At 48.2% G+C, this 19518-nt stretch overlaps 1 protein-coding gene across 2 annotated transcripts in view; it reads right to left on the bottom strand.

Annotated features, from left to right (window-relative positions):
* The window catches only part of fuz (fuzzy planar cell polarity protein), a 55730-nt gene that overhangs the window by 18130 nt on the left and 18082 nt on the right, over positions 1-19518 (bottom strand). The window contains exons 9-11 of one of the 2 annotated variants that reach the window (XM_048521164.2): positions 13445-13524; positions 12437-12538; positions 8176-9331 (exon numbers count right to left, since the gene is read on the bottom strand). In XM_048521164.2, coding sequence (XP_048377121.2) covers positions 9129-9331; positions 12437-12538; positions 13445-13524 — 385 coding nt within the window. In that variant the 3' untranslated portion in view covers positions 8176-9128. Of the gene's footprint in view, positions 1-8175; positions 9332-12436; positions 12539-13444; positions 13525-19518 lie in introns of those variants that run through there. The other variant, XM_048521166.2, reaches the window with a different exon arrangement.

The following is a 19518-nucleotide window of genomic DNA, read 5'->3' as shown; positions in this document are numbered from 1 at the left end:
AAGGGAGTTGGCTGAAGGCATTTTCCTGTGTGTTGCTGTGTTCTGGAGCCAAGAAGTGGCAAAAATCCACTAACTATTGTATCTGATAGGCAGGAACACACTCACGTGTTCCAGGGCAGAGAGGAATCGCTTGATGTCTCCTCTGGAAACTGTGCTGGATAAATAGCCAGTTTTAACTGCATGTTAGCAAATTTGGCAGGGAAGGCCTCCAGTGTAAAATAGCTTAGTACCATTCACTTGAACACAGGCCACTTATGAAGCCATGGTCTAACAGTCAAGTCCTTGAGTGGAGAATTTTACAGAAGAGAATACTTCTGTTTAACAGTAACCGTCTGCCTGTTAGGACTTTAGTTTGGAAGTTCTTTCTGTCAAAGAAGCTTCTTGATGACCTGTGGAACTGAGACTTCCTATCCAATCTGCATCTTTCATTCTTTCTCCATGTTTTCCAATTACTCACACAGCTCAGAACCGAACTTTTTGGGGTTACCATCTGCCTTGTTGACTCGATCCTTTTACATGTCTTAGTAAATCTGAGGTGGGTGGGGACAGCTGCACTCAGCTCTAAGAACAGAGATGCAAAGTGATTATTGGAGCTTGCTGTGTCTTCTGGGAACTGAGGAAGCCATTTGGTGACAAAAACCACTCTCTTGCCTTGTTTAAAAGCAGCATGTTTACAGATCATGAGTGAGGTTCTTTCTTTTTTTTGTTTTCTAAATGCAATATGTATTAAATTGATTAACTTAGTGATGTTGTAGCACTTTAGTCATAGTTCAATCAAGGCAAAAGTGTATGATATTGTGTGATCTATAATGCAGTATATTTGTCTGTGTGCCTCCAGCCTTTGCTCTGTGTAACCAGCCCTACTGGTAATTTTGCATTTATTGCCTCAATAGATCTGACATGTGGAGGGGTGGGGGATGTTGGTGTTTATGTTTGATTCTGAAGCTGAGGTACTTGCTCAGGATAACGTGAGGGTTGATAGTTGAAACAGTGCAATACAATATCCAATTCACATTCCTCGTAACCTTTAATGTGAACCCTTTTTTGAAGTTCATTTGTGTGAGATGGGATTGAATTAGGACCCCCCGCCCCGCGCCAACCCTGGGGAAAGATCCCTCATAACAAGGTGAACTTTTGGGTTGTGGGCCACAGAGTTTACACATTTAGCCTCAGCTGCCCATCTGTTGAAGATCTTGGTGATTGCCTCTTGCAAGTTGTCGAATCTGTGACCTTCAGGTTCGATGGTTAAAACATCATCTTTAGCTCTTGAATTGTAGGGACTGGTGAAATCCTTGACGACTTCTGTCTTCAGTCTGCACTGAATTAACTGATATTAGGCCCATCCATAATCACTAACAGTGGCATTGCTAGGCACCTTCAGCTGATGTTCCAGCTTCTGATTGTTATTCCATGCCCTTGTTCAGCTGGACCTCCCTTGGCAGTGCTTTTCTCCAGTTAGCCTGCCACAATCAGCCAGTCAACATGATCAGCACAATTCCGAGTCAGAGTCTGCTGACCCTACATTTGTAAGTTTCTCCTTTAGAGCAAACCAGAATGACAGCAGGTTCGATTTTGTTTATATCTCAGATTAAGCAAATGGAAACTTACTGAGTTTATTTAAAAATGTCAAATATCAGCGTGAATATGTCCACTTTGGCTGTCCATTGTCACTGTTGGTATCTCCTATAGAAATCATTCTCTCATTCTAAGGATGAGGCATTCAAATCGTTACTTCAGTTACTTAAGTATACAGTCCAGACTCTCTCCTCGTGTAGCAGCGAGGCAGTGCTGCACTCCCCTTCAGGTGACATGTTGAACTAAGGCAGCTCTTATTGAGCCCCTGGCACTGTGCGAGCAGGAGTACGAAGCTTATTCCAAGTCAATGTTGCCGTAATATTCCCAATGAGCACCTGAAGACAAATTCTCTGGGCGTTCACTTTGCTGCTCCTTCATGGGATCTTGCTGTATGTGTAAAATGGCAGCTGCAGACTGATGTAGCAGTAGCGTCTGTACTGCAGAAATTCAGTTTGTTTCTCGTAAAGCCATTTGGGCCATTTCCAAGCAACCTGATATTATGCAGCAGGATTGAAAATCCTTTTGATCAATTGTGTATACTGGAGGTAATTTGGAAAAATTTCAAGTAATTCAGTTTTATTGAACAAAACTGTGTGAATTCAGCTTGGGTGTATATTATAAAATCTTACAGCACAGAAGATGGCTTTTGATCCACTGCACCTCTTCTGGCTCCTAGGAAGTTCAATTAATCCTGCTGCTTCCCCTGTAATGCTGCAAGTATTTGTTCAAGACTCCTTTGAAAATAATTATTAAAATATTTAACAACTAAATTTGGCTTCTATCACCCTTTTCAGGCAATGTGTACCAAATGAACGCATGGTTTAAAAATTAAATTGCTCTGATCTGTTTTTGCCAGTCAACTTTAAATCCATTGCTGACTGTTTCCTGCTGGTGGAAACAATGGAGATGTCCGATCCTAATTGCTTAAAGATGCTTTGTCATGTCTCTCCTCCTGATAGGAAAGTTCAAGGGTGCTCTTGGCTTTAAGTCCGGTTTTTCTGGACTCTGCGCTTGTTTTAGTTTCCACACACTTGTGCCCACTTTGTGAGCACCAGCGATCAAATGTCCCTTTGCACTGTCCTTGTAGAAATCAGCGTGTGGATATTTCAGACTCATTGCAAAATGGAGTCACACCAGCGCACCACTCTTGCTGAATTCACGGTTGAGTTGACTGCGATTCTTGTTTAGATCTGCAGCAGTTATTGCAATGTCTGCCTTGGAGAAATGGAATGTTTTGGACACGGCAGAAGTTGGGCTAACTTCTGTTTGGGCAATAAAGTCAAAGTCTGCCTCTATTGATGCACTGACAGTCCATTTCATATTGTAACCCCCACTGAAGCAAAAGTGCAAGGGTGGGTAATCACAGCGCTTTTCTGCTGTTGTGGCAGATATTAAATGTGGTGCTGGTTAGCATAAATTACTGGGCTCCTTGACTTCACCTCTGCCCCTCATCCGCTGGCCTTGCTTTCATCACGTTGATCTGTCTCAACCTACTCTGGCATTGGCATTTCCAGCGTGGTGGGGAGTGCCATTGACACATGGAGAGACCTCTCAGCAAGTTTGGAAGGGTCTCTGGTAACATAGCCTGGAAATAGGGTGGTACAGTAACCAGGCAAAAGGAACTGTGGGGTGGGAAGCTGCATTTAAGTTGAAATCTCCTTCAAAAAGTTCTTTCTCACTAGATGCTATTTCCTAATTTATTTCGGAGGGTGAAAGTAAAGACACACTATGGTGACCAGAGGGGCTGCTGTACAAGGAGGGTGAACCATTCAATTGGCTTCAATGTGCCAAGTCATCATAGCTGTAGAAAGAGGTGGCGGGGGTTTTAGCTACCTGGACAGGTCCCGACCAATGGCTTAGTCATATCTCAAGTTGAGGATCTGGGTAGGACACCCTTTGTCTGATTGTTATCCAGTGAAATGATAAAATACATGTAGGATGTAGGATTCTGCAAATTTGCCTTTTCCTTGCTGAATTCTCAAAGCTTGTGTAGATCACACACGCTCATGAAGACTGTCCACTTGGGAGAAGACATTGGAAGTTAACTGGCATTTGTACCTCAGCAGGAGGTGGGGTGGGGAGGGCAAAATTTAAATAATCTGTCTGATCTAGTAAACATCTGAGTACCAGTATGGCTGAATCCAAAGTAGGATTATGATGTTACTATGCAATTACTGTTTCATTAGAGGAGCAGCTTAGAATATTGTGTGTGCTGTGTGTGTCTGTATACACCTGAGATGTGAATCTCCCATCAGTGTTAAACGACAGACTATGTTTAACAAAAGCAAATGTACAATGAAGGACACTATGTAGATAAATTGACCATAATGATCAGTTCCCCGTCTCTGAGCTGATTTATTTTTGTCTTCATAATGTGCAGTGGCAATGAGAGATAAGGGGAGGGAAGGGGAGAATTTGGGCTTGGTTGTGATGCCCCAAGAAATGAATAGTTTGCCAGCTTGCACCGTGGAAGATGTTCACTTGGATGAGGCACTGGAGTACTGTCCTTATCAATGAAACCTTTAACCTGCCCATAGCCAACACCTTAGGAAGATGAAACTTAGAAACAAAAGGTAAAATTGGACTTGAATTCTGCTTTTTGGACGCAAACCACTGAATACCTAGACGTAAATGATTATCTGCTCATCTTCAGAGGAGTGCATTTTATAATGAATATTCAAATATAATATGCCTGTAATTCTGGAACTAGAGGAAAGAGGGTGCCTGTTAGATTTGGATAGCTAGGGTTTGTAGCGCAGGCAATAAATTAAATATCTAGAGCTAGATTCCTAAGCACATGTGCATTGTAGAAGGGTTGACTAGGATTCAGCTCATTAATACAGTTCTATGTCAGTGATGGAAGGATCATTATACAGATCCACTAATGTAGTGAACTTCCCTTCAAAGAGCCTCTTCAGTCGTTGATATCACATCCTCTGTATTGGCCAAGGTATAGAAAAGGTAATGAGAGAGGGACACAAGATGTCACACCAGATGTTTAAAGGGAAATCTGGCTTCTTAAAGCTAAGTGATCATAGTGTGAGGCAAAAGCTGTTTTGGACATTTTGAATATAAGTTTTCAACATCTGACAGCCTTTCCAAACAGAAGAAAGCTTTAAAAAAATTACAGATGCATAAATATGGGGGTAAGCATTGCAGGAACAAACCACTGAAATCTTAGGTTTTGTGGGTGGCTACAGGGAGGTGCTGGTGGATGAAACGGACAGCAGGATGATTGCTCTATTTAACACTGAAGCATTTCCCATTAAGCACTGGTACAAGACCTTAAACAGCAGACCTAACCATGCTTAACCCTAAACTGTACCTAGAAGATGCCAGAAACAAACACTGGCATAAGTAAGGTGGTCTTATGGTAGATCCAGGCTCAAGTCCCATTTAGGACTTGATGGTCACAGAAAGTGTTTACATAGGGTTGCGAGACGTGTTGATCATCAGTCTTCCATTCAGTCTGATGGTAGGTAGTGAGAGCAGGAGAGTTTCCTGGTCAGCCACAATACAGAGGGTGACATCCGACCACTGAGCATAACTATGGACCAGTCAAGTGGAAATTCATGCTCAGCAATGCATTTGTTGGACTTGGGATTCAAGAGATGGTCAAGGTAAGACTGTCACTGTATGACTTATATAGGTCAGGTCATGCCAGTCACCTGTTCCACAGTTTTAGCTCACTATTTTCCATTAGGTCCCCTCCTACCAGTTCAAGGGAGCAATTTGACCTTCCAAGACTTGGCTTGAAATCCAGTTTAACAGAATCATGGCCTAACTAGGACTACTGTATCCTCTGGATTTTAGAGTCAGAGGTGGCTTAATTGAACATCAGATCCTGAGAGAACTTGACTGGGTGAATATGGAAAGCATGTCTCTTGTGGAAGAATCTAGACCTAAAGGGTAAAGTCACTATTGTCTTACCAGACTATAGAACTGCTCTCAAACGAGAGAGAGAGATCTGGTTGGGGTTTAACCTGAGGTCACGTGACAAGACATGATTGAGAAGGAAAGCCGCTTGTTTTTTTTGTAAACCCAGCCAGATCAGGAATTGAACCTATGCTACTGGTGTCAGTCTACGTTGCAAGCCAGCCATCCAGCTAACTGAACCCCTGAACTAGGGGTCATTAGATTAAAAATAATGACAGATGAGAATTTTTTTAAATCTGAAAATCTTTGAAATTCCCTTCCTCAAAAGGCAGTGGATGCCATTTTATACGATTTATGGTTGATCTGATTTGGGCCTTAGCTCTACTTTCCTGCCCTGCTCTCCATAACCCTTCAACCAATTATTAATTAAAAATCTATCTCTTCAAATTAATTCAGTGTTGTTGTATTCACTGCACTCTGGGGGAGTGAATTCCACAGATTCTCACCCTTTTGAAATCAGTAATTCTTCCTTGTCTCTTCTAAATCTGTCACTGCTTATATTAAATTGATGGCCTCTTGTTCTGGATTGCCCCATGTGCGGAAAACCTCACTTCTACGTCGACTTTATCAATCCCCTTTAGCATCTTAAGCACAACTAGATCTCTTATTCTTCTAAACTCGAGAGTATAGGCCTAAACTGCTCAATCTCTCTTCAAAAGCCAAACCCCTCATTTCAGGAATCAATCTAATCGTGTATCTCCCCTGAACTGTCTTCAATGCAATGACATCGCTCCTATATTAAGGTGGACCAAAATTCAATGTAATACTCCAGATGTAGCCTCACTAATGCTTTGTACAGTTTCAGCTACATTTCCTTATTTATATTCTATTACTTCAGCAATCAATGCCAGAATTCCATTTGTCTAACTTTACTGCCTGCTGAATCTGCATACTAGTTTTCAGTGATGCACAATAACACCCAGATCCCTCTGCATCAAAACACTCAAGTTTCTCTCTACTTAAATAAGTTGGCTGTCTTTTCATCTGACCAAAATGGATAATCTCGCATTTTATCCATGTTAAACTTCATCTGCTAAATTTTAGCTCATTCACCTAATCTATCCATATCTATTTGTAAGTTGCAACAAAGAAATAAACTTACTTTCCCACTTTTTAGTGTGGTCTACAAATCTGGCTACAGTATTTAATAGGAACAAATTACCACAGAAAGTGGAATCTGAACGGAAAGCAAAAAAAATGCTGAAGATCACAGCAGCTCAGGTATATCCATGGAGAGAAAGCAGTGTAATGTTTCAAGTCTTGATTACTCTTCATCAGAGCTGAAGTGAAGTGTGCAGGGGGCAGCATTTATGCGGTAGTGTGGAGGCGGATAGAAGTGAAGTACTGGGGAGAAAGAATGTTGACAGTTCAGATTGTGATCAGAATTTCTGTGGTATTTTCCATCCCTGCATCCAAGTCACTTTTACATAAATTAAGTACAGTACTTGTAAATTGTGTAGGATTAGAGGAAACTCCGTTGGAATATACATAGTGACACTGGCCAGTTATGCCAAAGAGTTCATTTCTATGTTGTTCCTTTAATTTTATGCAACTGTTACTATACTGTCCCATTAGCAAATTCTTCAGATATTAGGTAATCCTGTATGCAATGAAATCCCACTGCAGTGCTCTGGATCATAGCCCTGAAGCGGAAGTGCTAGAGAATGGAGTAGCTCCACTTTTTACACTTGATTTCTACAGGACACACTCTGCAGCGAGACTGTCAAGCAGTGATAACAGGCACACTACCTCCCCTCAAAATGCTCAGGGTGTGAGTAGCTGTTATCTCAACAAATGTATGCATTTTTTCACGAGCATCCACGGTAACAGCCAGGGTTCCTAAACTGATTAGTTTTAACAGAAGAAATTTGATCTCCTTCTCAGTAAATCAAGTCTGTCATAAAAGTGAAATAACAAACTGCTAATCTAGAAGAAGAAAACTAAACCGTTAATGTCTTATGATTAGTGTATTAATTAATTCAATGACCTTAAAGGAAGGTAACTGTAAAGGTGTGTTACAAGCTGACAGCTACTTGCTTTGAATTGGTTATTCAATGCTTTTATACCTCAACCAGTGTAATCATTTCCCTGCCTTGCTGAGCAAGCAGCAGGAGGGCCCACACTTGCTGATTGATTGTAATTCCAAGAAAGATGAGTCTCAGTAGGTAACTGATTGAGTCATAGTCCAAAGGTTGCAACTTTATAAAGGGGCCACAGTAAGAGCCCTCAAAAGGTGACAAGGTGGCAGCTTTACTCTGTACACAGCCCAGACTGAGACAGTTGGTAAAATTTGTTCTAGACTTTCCTGATCATTGTACCTAATACCATGCTGCACCAGCTCTGAACTTTGGAGACAGTGTAAATGGAGCTATGCTCTGTATCTAACCCCATGCCCAGGAGTGGCACAGTTTACAGGGAGCTTTGTATTCAACTTAAAAGAGAGCTTTGCTCTGTATCTAACACCATGCTATCCTTCTCATGGAAATGTCTGAGGTGAACAGTGTAGTGGAGCTTTAATTTCAGTTCAAAAGAATAAAGAGCTTAACTCCATGTCTAACGCTTTTGCTGTCCCTATTTTCTGCGTGTTTGAAAGGGAGTGTCGAGGAAGCTCTCAGTCTTGTTTATTTAGGAAGTGACGACCATAACTAAGATAAAGCATTTAAGGTAATTTAAATGAATTTTTATTAAAGTACACTCAAAATGTAACACACAGACTATGTAACACTAACTTACATGGGTGTGAATCACCCTGTCACCACTTATTTTTATGAAATTCTCCACTTCTCCTTGTCCAAGATTCCACTGCCATTAATCCATCCCTCTGCTATTTTACATGATCCAGAACAGATAGCCTCAAGAATATTTAGTGACTGCATACACGGCTGGCTAGGAGCAGCTTGACTTCAACGTGAATACTCTTTTAAGGGGGACAGCCCAGGCCAGGGTTAACAACAACCGTAAGAGGTCCAACACAACAGTACTTCCAGCTGTTCTGCCAACTAACCAGTTGTTTCTAGCACTGGAATTCCAAGAGCAGTCAATGGCTAAGACCCAGGATCAAATTTAACATCACTTTTACAAATCACTTTAGCTTTCCTTTCTGGTGTTCTAGAGTTGAAGTGCACCCCCTGGCGCAGTTCCTTTTCCTTCCAGGATGGTTCTTCAACTTCTTCTCATCCCATACCCTCATGCCAGTGAATGAGAGCTATCCGCCACAGCAGCAATAGTAAAGGGGCAATTAATTTGCCTTACCCAAACCCCTTCTCCTCTTTACTTTCCTGAGAATTACCACTTCAAAAGTTATCCAATAGGATGAAAGCCGTTTCTCCTTGGGCCTTTCTCCCATTTTCCTATGTGTCACTATGCAAGTGAGCTCACAGCTGTTCCTGCACCTGGTGTTTCCTCAGTTATTAACAAGGAAAACTGCCAGTTTCTCTCCTTTTTTTAAATCGAAAGGAACCAAGAGCATTGACTAACTGGGTTGCTCTCGCTTCTCATCACTCTCAGGGAGTGATAGCACTATTCAGGGCTGACGGTCTGTTCGATTATTACCTCAATGGACAAGATGGTGTCTGCATTACTCTGTGCTCAGAGTCTGGAATTCCAGCAGGTGCAGCTCAGAAAGGAAGCTCCTTCGTTAGTAGGGTGATCGTTTTGGTTGCAATATTTCGTAGTGCAAAGGTTGGAGTATCTGATGTGAAGGTTAAGAAGAGCTGGTGCTGTTGGGTTTGGATTGCATAGCACTTGTGGTCATCAGCAGCAATGTAGCACTCCGCTGGGGAATGGGTGAAGCCAGTGTGGAATTCCTCATGGAGAGATGCTAAGATGAGAATATTGGAGAATAAGGATCTGAATGCACTGAGGAAGCAATAGGATCCAAGACTCAACTGCACAAATTGCTATAAATTGCAAACAAGTTAACTGAGACCACTTAAAAACGAGGTTCATTTCTAGAAGGGTAGAAACCCTGCTTCAAATCTTGGTCAGACCACACGATGTATCGTTAATAGTTCTGGTCTCTTTATTCTACACTTCTGTCAATGCCTCAAATATATTTGTTAAATAAAACTCACAGGGACAAGACCACGTCAGGCTCATTCAGAAAGTCAGGAGGTTTGCGATAGGGTGATTTGGCTGTCTGGATTCAGAATTGGTTGGCTAACAGGAGGCAGAGAGGGGTTGTAGATGGTAAGTATTCTGCCTGGAGGTCAGTGCTGAGTGGTGTCCCGCAGGGCTCTGTTCTTGGGCCTCTGCTCTTTGTAGTTTTTATAAATGACTTGGACGAGGAGGTTGAGTGGTGAGTTAGTATGTTTGCTGATGACACAAAGGTTGGAGGTGCCGTTGATAGTATCGAGGGCTTCTGCAGGCTTCAGCGAGACATTGACAGAATGCAGAGCTGGGCTAAGAAATGGTAGATGGAGTTCAACCTGGATAAATGCGAAGTGATGCATTTTGGAAGGTCGAACTTAAATGCTGAATATAGGATTAAAGGCAGGATTCTCGGCAGTGTGGAGGAACAGCAGGATCTTGGTGTTCAAGTGCGTAGCTCCCTCAAAGTTGCCACCCAGATGGATAAGATTGTTAAGAAAGCATATGATGTTTTGGCTTTCATTAACAGGGGGATCGAGTTTAAGAGCTGCGAGGTTATGCTGCAGCTCTACAAAACTCTGGTGAGACCACACTTGGAATATTGTGTCCAGTTCTGGTCGCCCTATTATAGGAAAGATATGGAGGCTTTGGAGAGGGTGCAAAGGAGGTTTGCCTGGACTGGAGGGCTTGTCTTACGAGGAGAGGTTGTCTGAACTCAGACTTTTCTCTCTGGAGAGAAGGAGGAAGAGAGGTGACCTGATCGAGGTGTACAAGGTAATGAGAGGCATGGATCGAGTCGATAGCCAGAGACTTTTCCCCAGGGCAGGACTGACTGCCACAAGGGGTCATAGTTTTAAGGTGTTAGGAGGAAGGTATAGAGGAGACGTCAGAGGGAGGTTCTTCACCCAGAGAGTTGTGAGCACATGGAACAGTTTGCCAGTGGTAGTCGTGGAAGCGGAGTCATTAGTGACATTTAAGCGACTGCTGGACATGCACATGGACAGCAGTGAATTGAGGGGAATGTAGGTTAGGTTATTTTATTTTTGGATTAGAATTATTCCATGGCACAACATCGTGGGCCAAAGGGCCTGTACTGTGCTGTACCTTTCTATGTTCTATTACTGAAGGGATATATCCTTCAAGAATCAGCGAACACTCTATGCTGCTTTTGTCTGGAAAACAGAAGGTGATGGGATGGATAATCTCTAGAGGACTTAAAGAGACTGAGAAAAATATATTTATGACATAACATTAGACAAGCTTGTTAATAAATCCAGTTATGAATTCAAAAAAACTTATTTAGCTAGAGCGTGATGAGAAGGTGGGACTCTCTACCACAGGGAATAGCTAAGGTAAGCTTCAAAGAACTCCGGCATATCAGACTGAAAAGGTTAACTCTGTTTCTCTCTTCACAGATTCTGGTAGACCTCTGCTGCCAGCTGCAAGCAGGGAGCCTGCCATTTCTGTCCCTGCCTGTGGTTTAGCCACATTTAAGAGAAGGTGGAAGAACAGAAGGAAGTGTTGATAAAGTTAGAAGGAACCTCACATGGACCATAAACACTAGTGTGAAACAGCAAGGCCCAGTGGCCCATTTCTTAGAAGGAGATCCCATGTAACACAGCTTTGTACAAGTATCTTCAACACAGCAAAACATCCGAGTTTCACTGAGGGCAGGAGCTGGGGCATCAAACACCATTTTCAAAAGGAAAGAAGAGTGACAAATAGTAGAACGTTCAGAGTACAGAACCATACAATCCCTACAGTGCAGAAAGAGGCTGTTCTGCCCATACATTCTACACTGATCCGCTGAACAGCATCCCACCAAAACGCAGCCCCTTACCCTATCTCTATAACCCTGCATTTCCCATGGCCAATCCACCTAACCTGCACAGCTGAGGGCTGTGGGAAGAAACCGAAGCACCCCGAGAGACAGACTCAGGGAGAATGTACAAACTTCACACAGATGGGTGCCTGAGGCTGGGACTGAACCCAAGTCCCTGACTCTGTGAGGCAGCAGTGCTAACTGCTGTGCTGCCATGACATAAAATGTAGAAGTATAAATTATGGGGCCCATATGACCAGTGGCTGGCAAGGAAGTGAAGAATATAAACAAAATCATTGTCTGCACGCATTTGGAGAGAAGAAAACAACTCCCTTGAGGATTTACGAAGAAATCAATGTTTTAGTGAAGGCATACTGGAAAGCCCCTGTCTGATTCCATAATTTGTGCCAAGACCTAAAGAGGCCAATTCCTGAATGAAAAAAAAAGGAGGGGTGATGGGGAAGAAAGGGAATTACTGTCAGAGCAACTGCATTGTTTCCTGAATCATTCAAGCGAGGTGGCCATAACTGGAAAGGCTAGTAGTTACTGCCCATTCTTACTAATACTGATTGAGGGATACCATTCTTCATCAAGGGCACAAGGCGATAAGTTGCCCCATACAATTCACCTCAACAGAATTTGCTGGAGAAACTCAGCAGATCTGTGGGGGAGAAAAGCAGAGTTAATGTTTTGAGTCCGATGACTCTTCATCAGTTCGGACAGTGCTGAAGAAGAATTACCAGACTTGAAACGTTAGCTCTGCTTTCTTCCCACAGATGCTGCCAGATCTGCTGAGTTTCTCCGGCAATTTCTGTCTTTGTTTCAGTTCTCCAGCATCTTGGTTTCATTTATTATAGTTTGAACTCATAACACCAAGCGACACCACACTCCTAACAACTGGGTTAACAGTTAACAGACCCCCAGTGGATTCTGTGCTTTTTGGGAGTGAGGGTGTAGCAGGTTAGAAACAGTTCATTTGTAAATGGCTTTGCACTTTTAATTACTTTCACCTACCTGACGTCTCTTCACTTGAATGCGCTGGAAAGTACGAAGAGATAGCTAAGGTGTAAAATTGTCGCAAAATTGACCTGCGTCTCTCGGGAGGAACTGCTGCTCCTGTGACAGTTTCAGCAGAATAAAAAACTCAATCAACACATTTCCTGGCAAATTGTGAGACAGAAGCCTTCCACACTGTGATCGCCATTCAAACAAGGTAGTGAGAGGGGTCTTGGGTGGGGGAGGGGTTTTGCAGTGTGTACTGGCAAAGGCAAACCAGCAAAAAGTGCAAAATAAGATGGACCCAGATTGTTGGAAGATCCCAGAACTTTCTGGTACTGAAAGGAAGCTTCTGTTCCAGGGGATTCAGCATCACAGACTAACATCCCTGTTCATAATAAAGAAATAATTGGCAGAATGTGATCAACAAAATGATAATGAGCAGATAATTAGTTTTCTGTGATGCTGACAGATAGACAATGGTCAGGAAACCAGGGAGGAAGTTTTGTTCTTCGAAATGGGATCTCTGACATACTCCTGAACCTGAGGATGGGGCCTTGGTTTAAGATCTCATCCAAAAAAAAGCATCTGTGACTCGCCCAGGCAGCACAAATTACCAATCCCCAAATGCTCTCAAGAAGGTGGTGGTGAGTCACCTTCAAGGCTAATACGGTCTGCGTGGTAAACGTACATTCACAATGCTGTTGTGGAATTCCAGGATTTTGACCCAGCAGCAGCTGCTACCTTTGAATTCTGGAACATCTGCAACTTGGATGGGAGCTTGAGAGTTGATAGCATTCCCAAGAAATCTTCTATCCTTGTCTTTCTGGGACAGGACAGGACAGGGGTGGGGAAACGGGAGTGGGCTATCATTTCTAGATCTATCACAGCATATGAAAGTCAAGTCTTAGATACTATTCAGATGCAAGTAGGATCACCTCCTTTACAATGAAACAGATGAATGCCTCATGGTACAACCATTAGCACACTGCCAGAGTGAGACTAACATGCTTGCCACATGCTTACCTTGCTGTTGACTGTGTTCAACTGCATGAGGCTGCAGAGTGAACAAATGCTTGTTCTGTTCTCTGTTTACTAACAGAAGGCTGGAAAAATATAAGACATGAGAAAATAATAGCTAAGGTGAAACCGCTGATTTGGGATAAATGGTTATCAGTTTGCCAAGGATCGCTAGATATTGCTTGGGCTAGTCTTTCAATAAACAATTAGCAAACCTCAGTCCTCAAACCTGCTTAAATCACACATTCAAATAAACAAAAAAAACACAAACTCTGCCACCTCCAGAGGGGCACAAGATTCAAACACCAGATAAAGTCACAGAGTCATACAACATGGAAACAGACCCTTTAGTCCAACTTGTCCACACCAACTATAATCACAATCTGACCTAATGCCATTTGCCAGCATTTGGCCCATTTTGTGTAAATCCTTCCTATTCATATACCGATCTAGATGCCTTTTTAATGGTGTAATTATACCAGCCTATGATTGTAAATATTTACAATCTGGATCAGAATTCAGTCTCTTAGCTTGTATCTATATAGTCAAGGTTTTAAAAAAAATCATAAAATGTTGGCATTGCAGGCTAGGCCAGTCCTTATTGCTCTGGAGAAGATGGTGTTACTTTCTCCTTGCCTTCCCACTGCAGTCCATGGAGTGTAAGAACATACACGGTGTTCGTCGATCATACCATTGGTGGTTCGTCCAGTTTCTTTCCTCTCTTTAAACTTTGTAGTGGTTTCGATATGAATGAGTGGCTAGATATTAATAGGAAAAGACAGGATAGATGAAGATAAATTATTTCTATTAGTTGGGGATTCTAGAACTAGGAGATATAGTCTGACAATTAGGGCCATTTAGGAGAGATGTTGCACTTCTACACACAAAGGGTGTCAGATGTTTGGAACTCTCACAAACAACAGAGGATGCTGGATAAGTTGTTAACTTTAAATCCGAGATAATTTCTTTTAAGCAAATGTATTATACGATCTAACGGGCCGATGGGCTGAGGAGCGGCAGGTGGTGTTTAATTTGGATACACGTGAGGTATTGCGTTTTGGTAAAACAAACAAGGCCAGTTAATGGTAGGGCCCAGGGTATTGTTGTTGAACAGACAGACCTAGGAGTTCAGGTACATAGTTGTTTCAAAGTTGCATCAAAGGTAGACAGGGTGTTTACGAAGGCATTCAGCACATTTGCCTTCATTGCTCAGGCCACTGAGTATAAGCATTGGGATGTCATGTTGAACTTGTACAGTACTGAGTACAGTTCTGGTCACCCTGCGATAGGAAGGATATTATTAAATGAGAGACAGTTCAGAAAAGATTTACCAGGATGTTGCCTGGACTAGAAGATTTGAGTTTAAGGAGAGGCTGCATAGGTTGGGATTTTGTTGAACATCAGAGACTGAGGGGTGACCATATTGAGGCTTATAAAATCATGAGGGACATAGATAAGGTGAATAGGAAAGTCTTTTTCCTAGGGGAGAGTGGTTCGTATGTGGAATGAACTGCAAGAGCAAGTGGTAGAGGCAAGTACAATTACAACATTTGAGAGACATTTGGACAGGTACATGGATAGGAACGGTTCAGAGGGATATAGGCCAAACACAGGTAAATGAGACTAGTTTAGTTTGGGAAAATTGGTTGTATGCACATTTTCGACTGAAGGGTTTGTTTCCATACTGTATGATCCAAGATTCTTTATGGACCAAAGACACTATATGAGTTATGTCACAGATCAGCCATGATGTCACTGAATGATGGAACAGGTTCATTGTTGGTGGTCTGGAATCATTTGTAGGTAACAGAATTCCTTCTTCAGAACATCAGTGAACAAGGTATGCTTTTACAACAGTGGTTAAATTTACCTTTAGTTTAATTTTTTTTCAGATTTTATTAGAATCCAATGATCAAAGTCCCTCTTCGTTCATTTGAACCAGACAGAATCCCCTTTCCATAACTTCCCCAAAAACCAAAACAGACCATGAAGCATACTGAAGTTCAATCAGTATTAAAAGAAACAGGCTGCCAGAGTGATATTAAGACGATAATTTTCTTTTTCTGATGACTGGGACTAAGTATCAGCCAGGTAATTGTTGGGCTGGGATATTCACCTGCTTTTCTTTTGAGTAATACCACAAAATCTTTTACATTTACCCAACAGAGCAGATGGAGCCTCTGTTTAACATCTCCCCTGAAAGGTGGCACCTCTGATGATGCAGCAGATTCTCAGTGCTGTGCCAAGTGTCAGCCTATTTATTTGTGTCTGAGTCTCTGTAGTAGAACTGGAACTCACAACCTTCTGATTCAGAGAGAGAGCGACACAGAGAGACAGACAGGAGTACTTTCACTGAGAGCTACAACTGATCTCAACATTCCTACATATGAAAATTGAGAGAACCAAACAGCATTTATTATCACGACACAGATACAGTACCTTCTCCAGTTATCTGATTTTAAAAGCACTCAACATAAACAAATCTATTGTTAAATCACATTGGCATATATCTTATCTCAGGGATTAAGCAATTCCATGGAAAATACACATGTTTGTGCAGCATTTTGTTTGAAGCAGAATGGGGTACCGTGCAATGAATAATAAACAGGCTTCTTTTATTCTGGCTCGGACAGAATCTGATTGAAGTCTCTGGAAACTTACTAATACATTTTGTTGAACAGCGAGTAGCGGGAAGGGAGGTGAGGGAAATGGCGGGGGACTGTGGGAAAGGGATGGGGGCAAGGGAAGGGGGATGGGGACAAGGGAAGGGGGATGGGGGGAACGGAAGGGGGATGGGGGGAACGGAAGGGATGGGGGGGAAGGGAAGGGGAAAGGGAAGGGGGATGGGGGGAAAGGGAAGGGGGATGGGGGGAAAGGGAAGGGGGATGGGGGGAAGGGAAGGGAGAGAGACGGGGGGAAGGGAAGGGATGGGGGGGGAAGGGATGGGGGGGGGGAAGGGAAGGGATGGGGGGGGAAGGGAAGGGATGGGGGGGGAAGGGATGGGGGGGGAAGGGATGGGGGGGAAGGGATGGGGGGGAAGGGATGGGGGGGAAGGGATGGGGGGGAAGGGATGGGGGGGGAAGGGATGGGGGGGGAAGGGATGGGGGGGGAAGGGATGGGGGGGAAGGGATGGGGGGGAAGGGATGGGGGGGGAAGGGTGGGGGGGAAGGGAAGGGGGGAAGGGAAGGGGGGGAAGGGATGGGGGGGAAGGGAAGGGATGGGGGGGAAGGGAAGGGATGGGGGGGAAGGGAAGGGATGGGGGGGAAGGGATGGGGGGGAAGGGAAGGGGGGGAAGGGAAGGGAAGGGGGATGGGGGGAAAGGGAAGGGGGATGGGGGGGAAGGGAAGGGGGGGAAGGGAAGGGAAGGGGGGGAAGGGAAGGGAAGGGGGATGGGGGGAAAGGGAAGGGGGATGGGGGGGAAGGGATGGGGGGGAAGGGATGGGGGGGAAGGGATGGGGGGGAAGGGAAGGGAAGGGGGATGGGGGGAAAGGGAAGGGGGATGGGGGGAAAGGGAAGGGGGATGGGGGGAAAGGGAAGGGGGATGGGGGGAAGGGATGGGAGAGAGACGGGAGGGCGTGGGAGAGAGACGGGAGGGGCAGAGAGGTGGGAAGGGGGGTGCAAAGGGGAGGGGAAGGGGGGGAGGGGGGAAAGAGGGGGGGGAGAAGGGGGAGGGGGGGGAGAAGGGGGAGGGGGGGGAGAAGGGGGAGGGGGGGAGAAGGGGTAGGGGGGGAGAAGGGGTGGGGGGGGAGAAGGGGTGGGGGGGGGGAGAAGGGGTGGGGGGGGGAGAAGGGGTGGGGGGGGAGAAGGGGTGGGGGGGGAGAAGGGGGGAAAGTGGGGGGGGTGGGGGGAGGGAGGGGAGGGGAGGGAGGGGGGGAAGGGGGGGAGGGGGGGGGAAGAGGGGGAGGGGGGGAGAAGGGGTGGGGGGAGGAGGGGGAGGGAGAAGGGGTGGGAGGGAGAAGGGGTGGGGGGAGGAGGGGGAGGGAGAAGGGGTGGGGGGAGGAGGGGGAGGGAGAAGGGGTGGGGGGGAGGAGGGGGAGGGAGAAGGGGTGGGAGGGAGAAGGGGTGGGAGGGAGAAGGGGTGGGGGGAGGAGGGGGAGGGAGAAGGGGTGGGGGAGGAGGGGGAGGGAGGAGGGGGGGAGGGAGGAGGGGAGGAGGGAGGAGGGGAGGAGGGAGAGGGGGGAGGGAGGGAGAGGGGGGGAGGGAGAGGGGGGGAGGGAGGGGGGAGAGGGGGGGAGGGAGGGGGGGGAGAGGGGGGGAGGAGGGGGGAGGAGGGGAGGGAGGAGGGGGGGAGGGAGGAGGGGGGGAGGGAGGAGGGGGGGAGGGGGGGGGAGGGGGGAGGAGGGGGGGGAGGGGAGAGAGGGGGGGGGAGGGGGGGAGGGGAGGGAGGAGGGGAGGGAGGAGGGGAGGGAGGGAGGGGAGGAGGGAGGGAGGGGAGGGGGGAGGGAGGGGAGGGGGGAGGGAGGGGAGGGAGGAGGGGAGGGAGGAGGGGAGGAGGGGAGGGAGGAGGGGAGGGAGGGGAGGGGAGGGAGGGAGGGGAGGGAGGGAGGGAGGGGAGGGAGGGAGGGGAGGGAGGGAGGGAGGGAAGGGAGGGGGGAGGGGAGGGAGGGGGGAGGGGAGGGAGGGGGAGAGGGGAGGGAGGGGGAGGGGGGGGGAGAGGGGAGGGAGGGGGAGGGGGGGGAGGGGGAAAGGGAGGGGGAGGGGGGGGGAGGGGGAAAGGGAGGGGGAGGGGGGGGAGGGGGAAAGGGAGGGGGGGGAGGGGGAAAGGGGGGGGAGGGAAGGGGGGGGAGGGAAGGGGGGGAGGGGGGGGGAGGGGGGAGGGGGAAAGGGGGGGGAGGGAAGGGGGGGGAGGGGGGAGGGGGGGGGAGGGGGGAGGGGGGGGGAGGAGGGGGGAGGGGGGAGGGGGGAGGGGGGAGGAGGGGGGAGGAGGGGGGAGGGGGGAGGAGGGGGGAGGGGGGAGGAGGGGGGAGGGGGGGGGGGGAGGGGGGGGAGGGAGGGGGGGGAGGGAGGGGGGGGAGGGAGGAGGGAAGGGGGGGAGGGAAGGGGGGGGAGGGAAGGGGAGGGGGGGGGAGGGAGGGGGGGAGGGAGGGGGGGGGGAGGGAGGGGGAGGGGGGGGAGGGAGGGGGAGAGGGGGGAGGGGGGGGGGGAGGGAGGGGGAGGGGGGGGAGGGAGGGGGAGAGGGGGGAGGGGGGGGAGGGGGGGGGGGGAGGGGGAGAGGGGGGAGGGGGAGGGGGAGAGGGGGGAGGGGGGGAGGGGGGGGAGGAGGGGGGGGAAGGGGGGGGAGGAGGGGGGGGAAGGGGGGGGAGGAAGGGGGAGGAGGGGGGGAGGAAGGGGGGGGAGGAGGGGGGGGGAGGAAGGGGGGGGGGAGGAGGGGGGGGGAGGGGGGGGAAGGGGGGGGAGGAAGGGGGAGGAGGGGGGGGAAGGGGGAGGAGGGGGAGGGGGGGGGAGGAAGGGGGGGGGGAGGAAGGGGGGGGGAGGGGGGGGGGAGGGGGGGGAGGGGGGGGGGGAGGAAGGGGGGGGGAGGGGGGGGAGGAAGGGGGGGGGAGGGGGGGGAGGAAGGGGGGGGGGAGGGGGGGGAGGAAGGGGGGGGGAGGGGGGGGGAGGAAGGGGGGGGGAGGGGGGGGAGGAAGGGGGGGGAGGAGGGGGGGGAAGGGGGGGGGAGGGGAGGGGGGGGAGGAGGGGGGGGGGAGGGGGGGGGGAGGAAGGGGGGGGGGAGGAGGGGGGGGGAGGGGGGGAAGGGGGGGGAGGAAGGGGGGGGAAGGGGGGGGAGGAAGGGGGAGGAAGGGGGGGGAGGAGGGGGGGAGGAGGGGGGGGAGGGGGGGGAGGGGGGGGGGGAGGGGGGGGGGGAGGGGGGGGGGAGGGGGGGGGGGGAGGGGGGGGGAAGGGGGGGGAGAGGGGGGGGGAAGGGGGGGGAGAGGGGGGGGGAAGGGGGGGGAGAGGGGGGGGGAAGGGGGGAGAGGGGGGGAGAAGGGGGGGAGGGGGGGGAAGGGGGGGGAAGGGGGGAAGGGGGGGGGGGAAGGGGGGGGGAAGGGGGGGGGGGAAGGGGGGGGGAAGGGGGGGGGGGAAGGGGGGGGGGAGGGAGG

The sequence above is a fragment of the Stegostoma tigrinum genome, chromosome 38 (assembly GCF_030684315.1).
Source record: "Stegostoma tigrinum isolate sSteTig4 chromosome 38, sSteTig4.hap1, whole genome shotgun sequence".
Taxonomy (NCBI): domain Eukaryota; kingdom Metazoa; phylum Chordata; class Chondrichthyes; order Orectolobiformes; family Stegostomatidae; genus Stegostoma; species Stegostoma tigrinum.
Note: the sequence above shows the minus strand (reverse complement) of the source record. Positions and strands in the feature narration are given on the sequence as shown.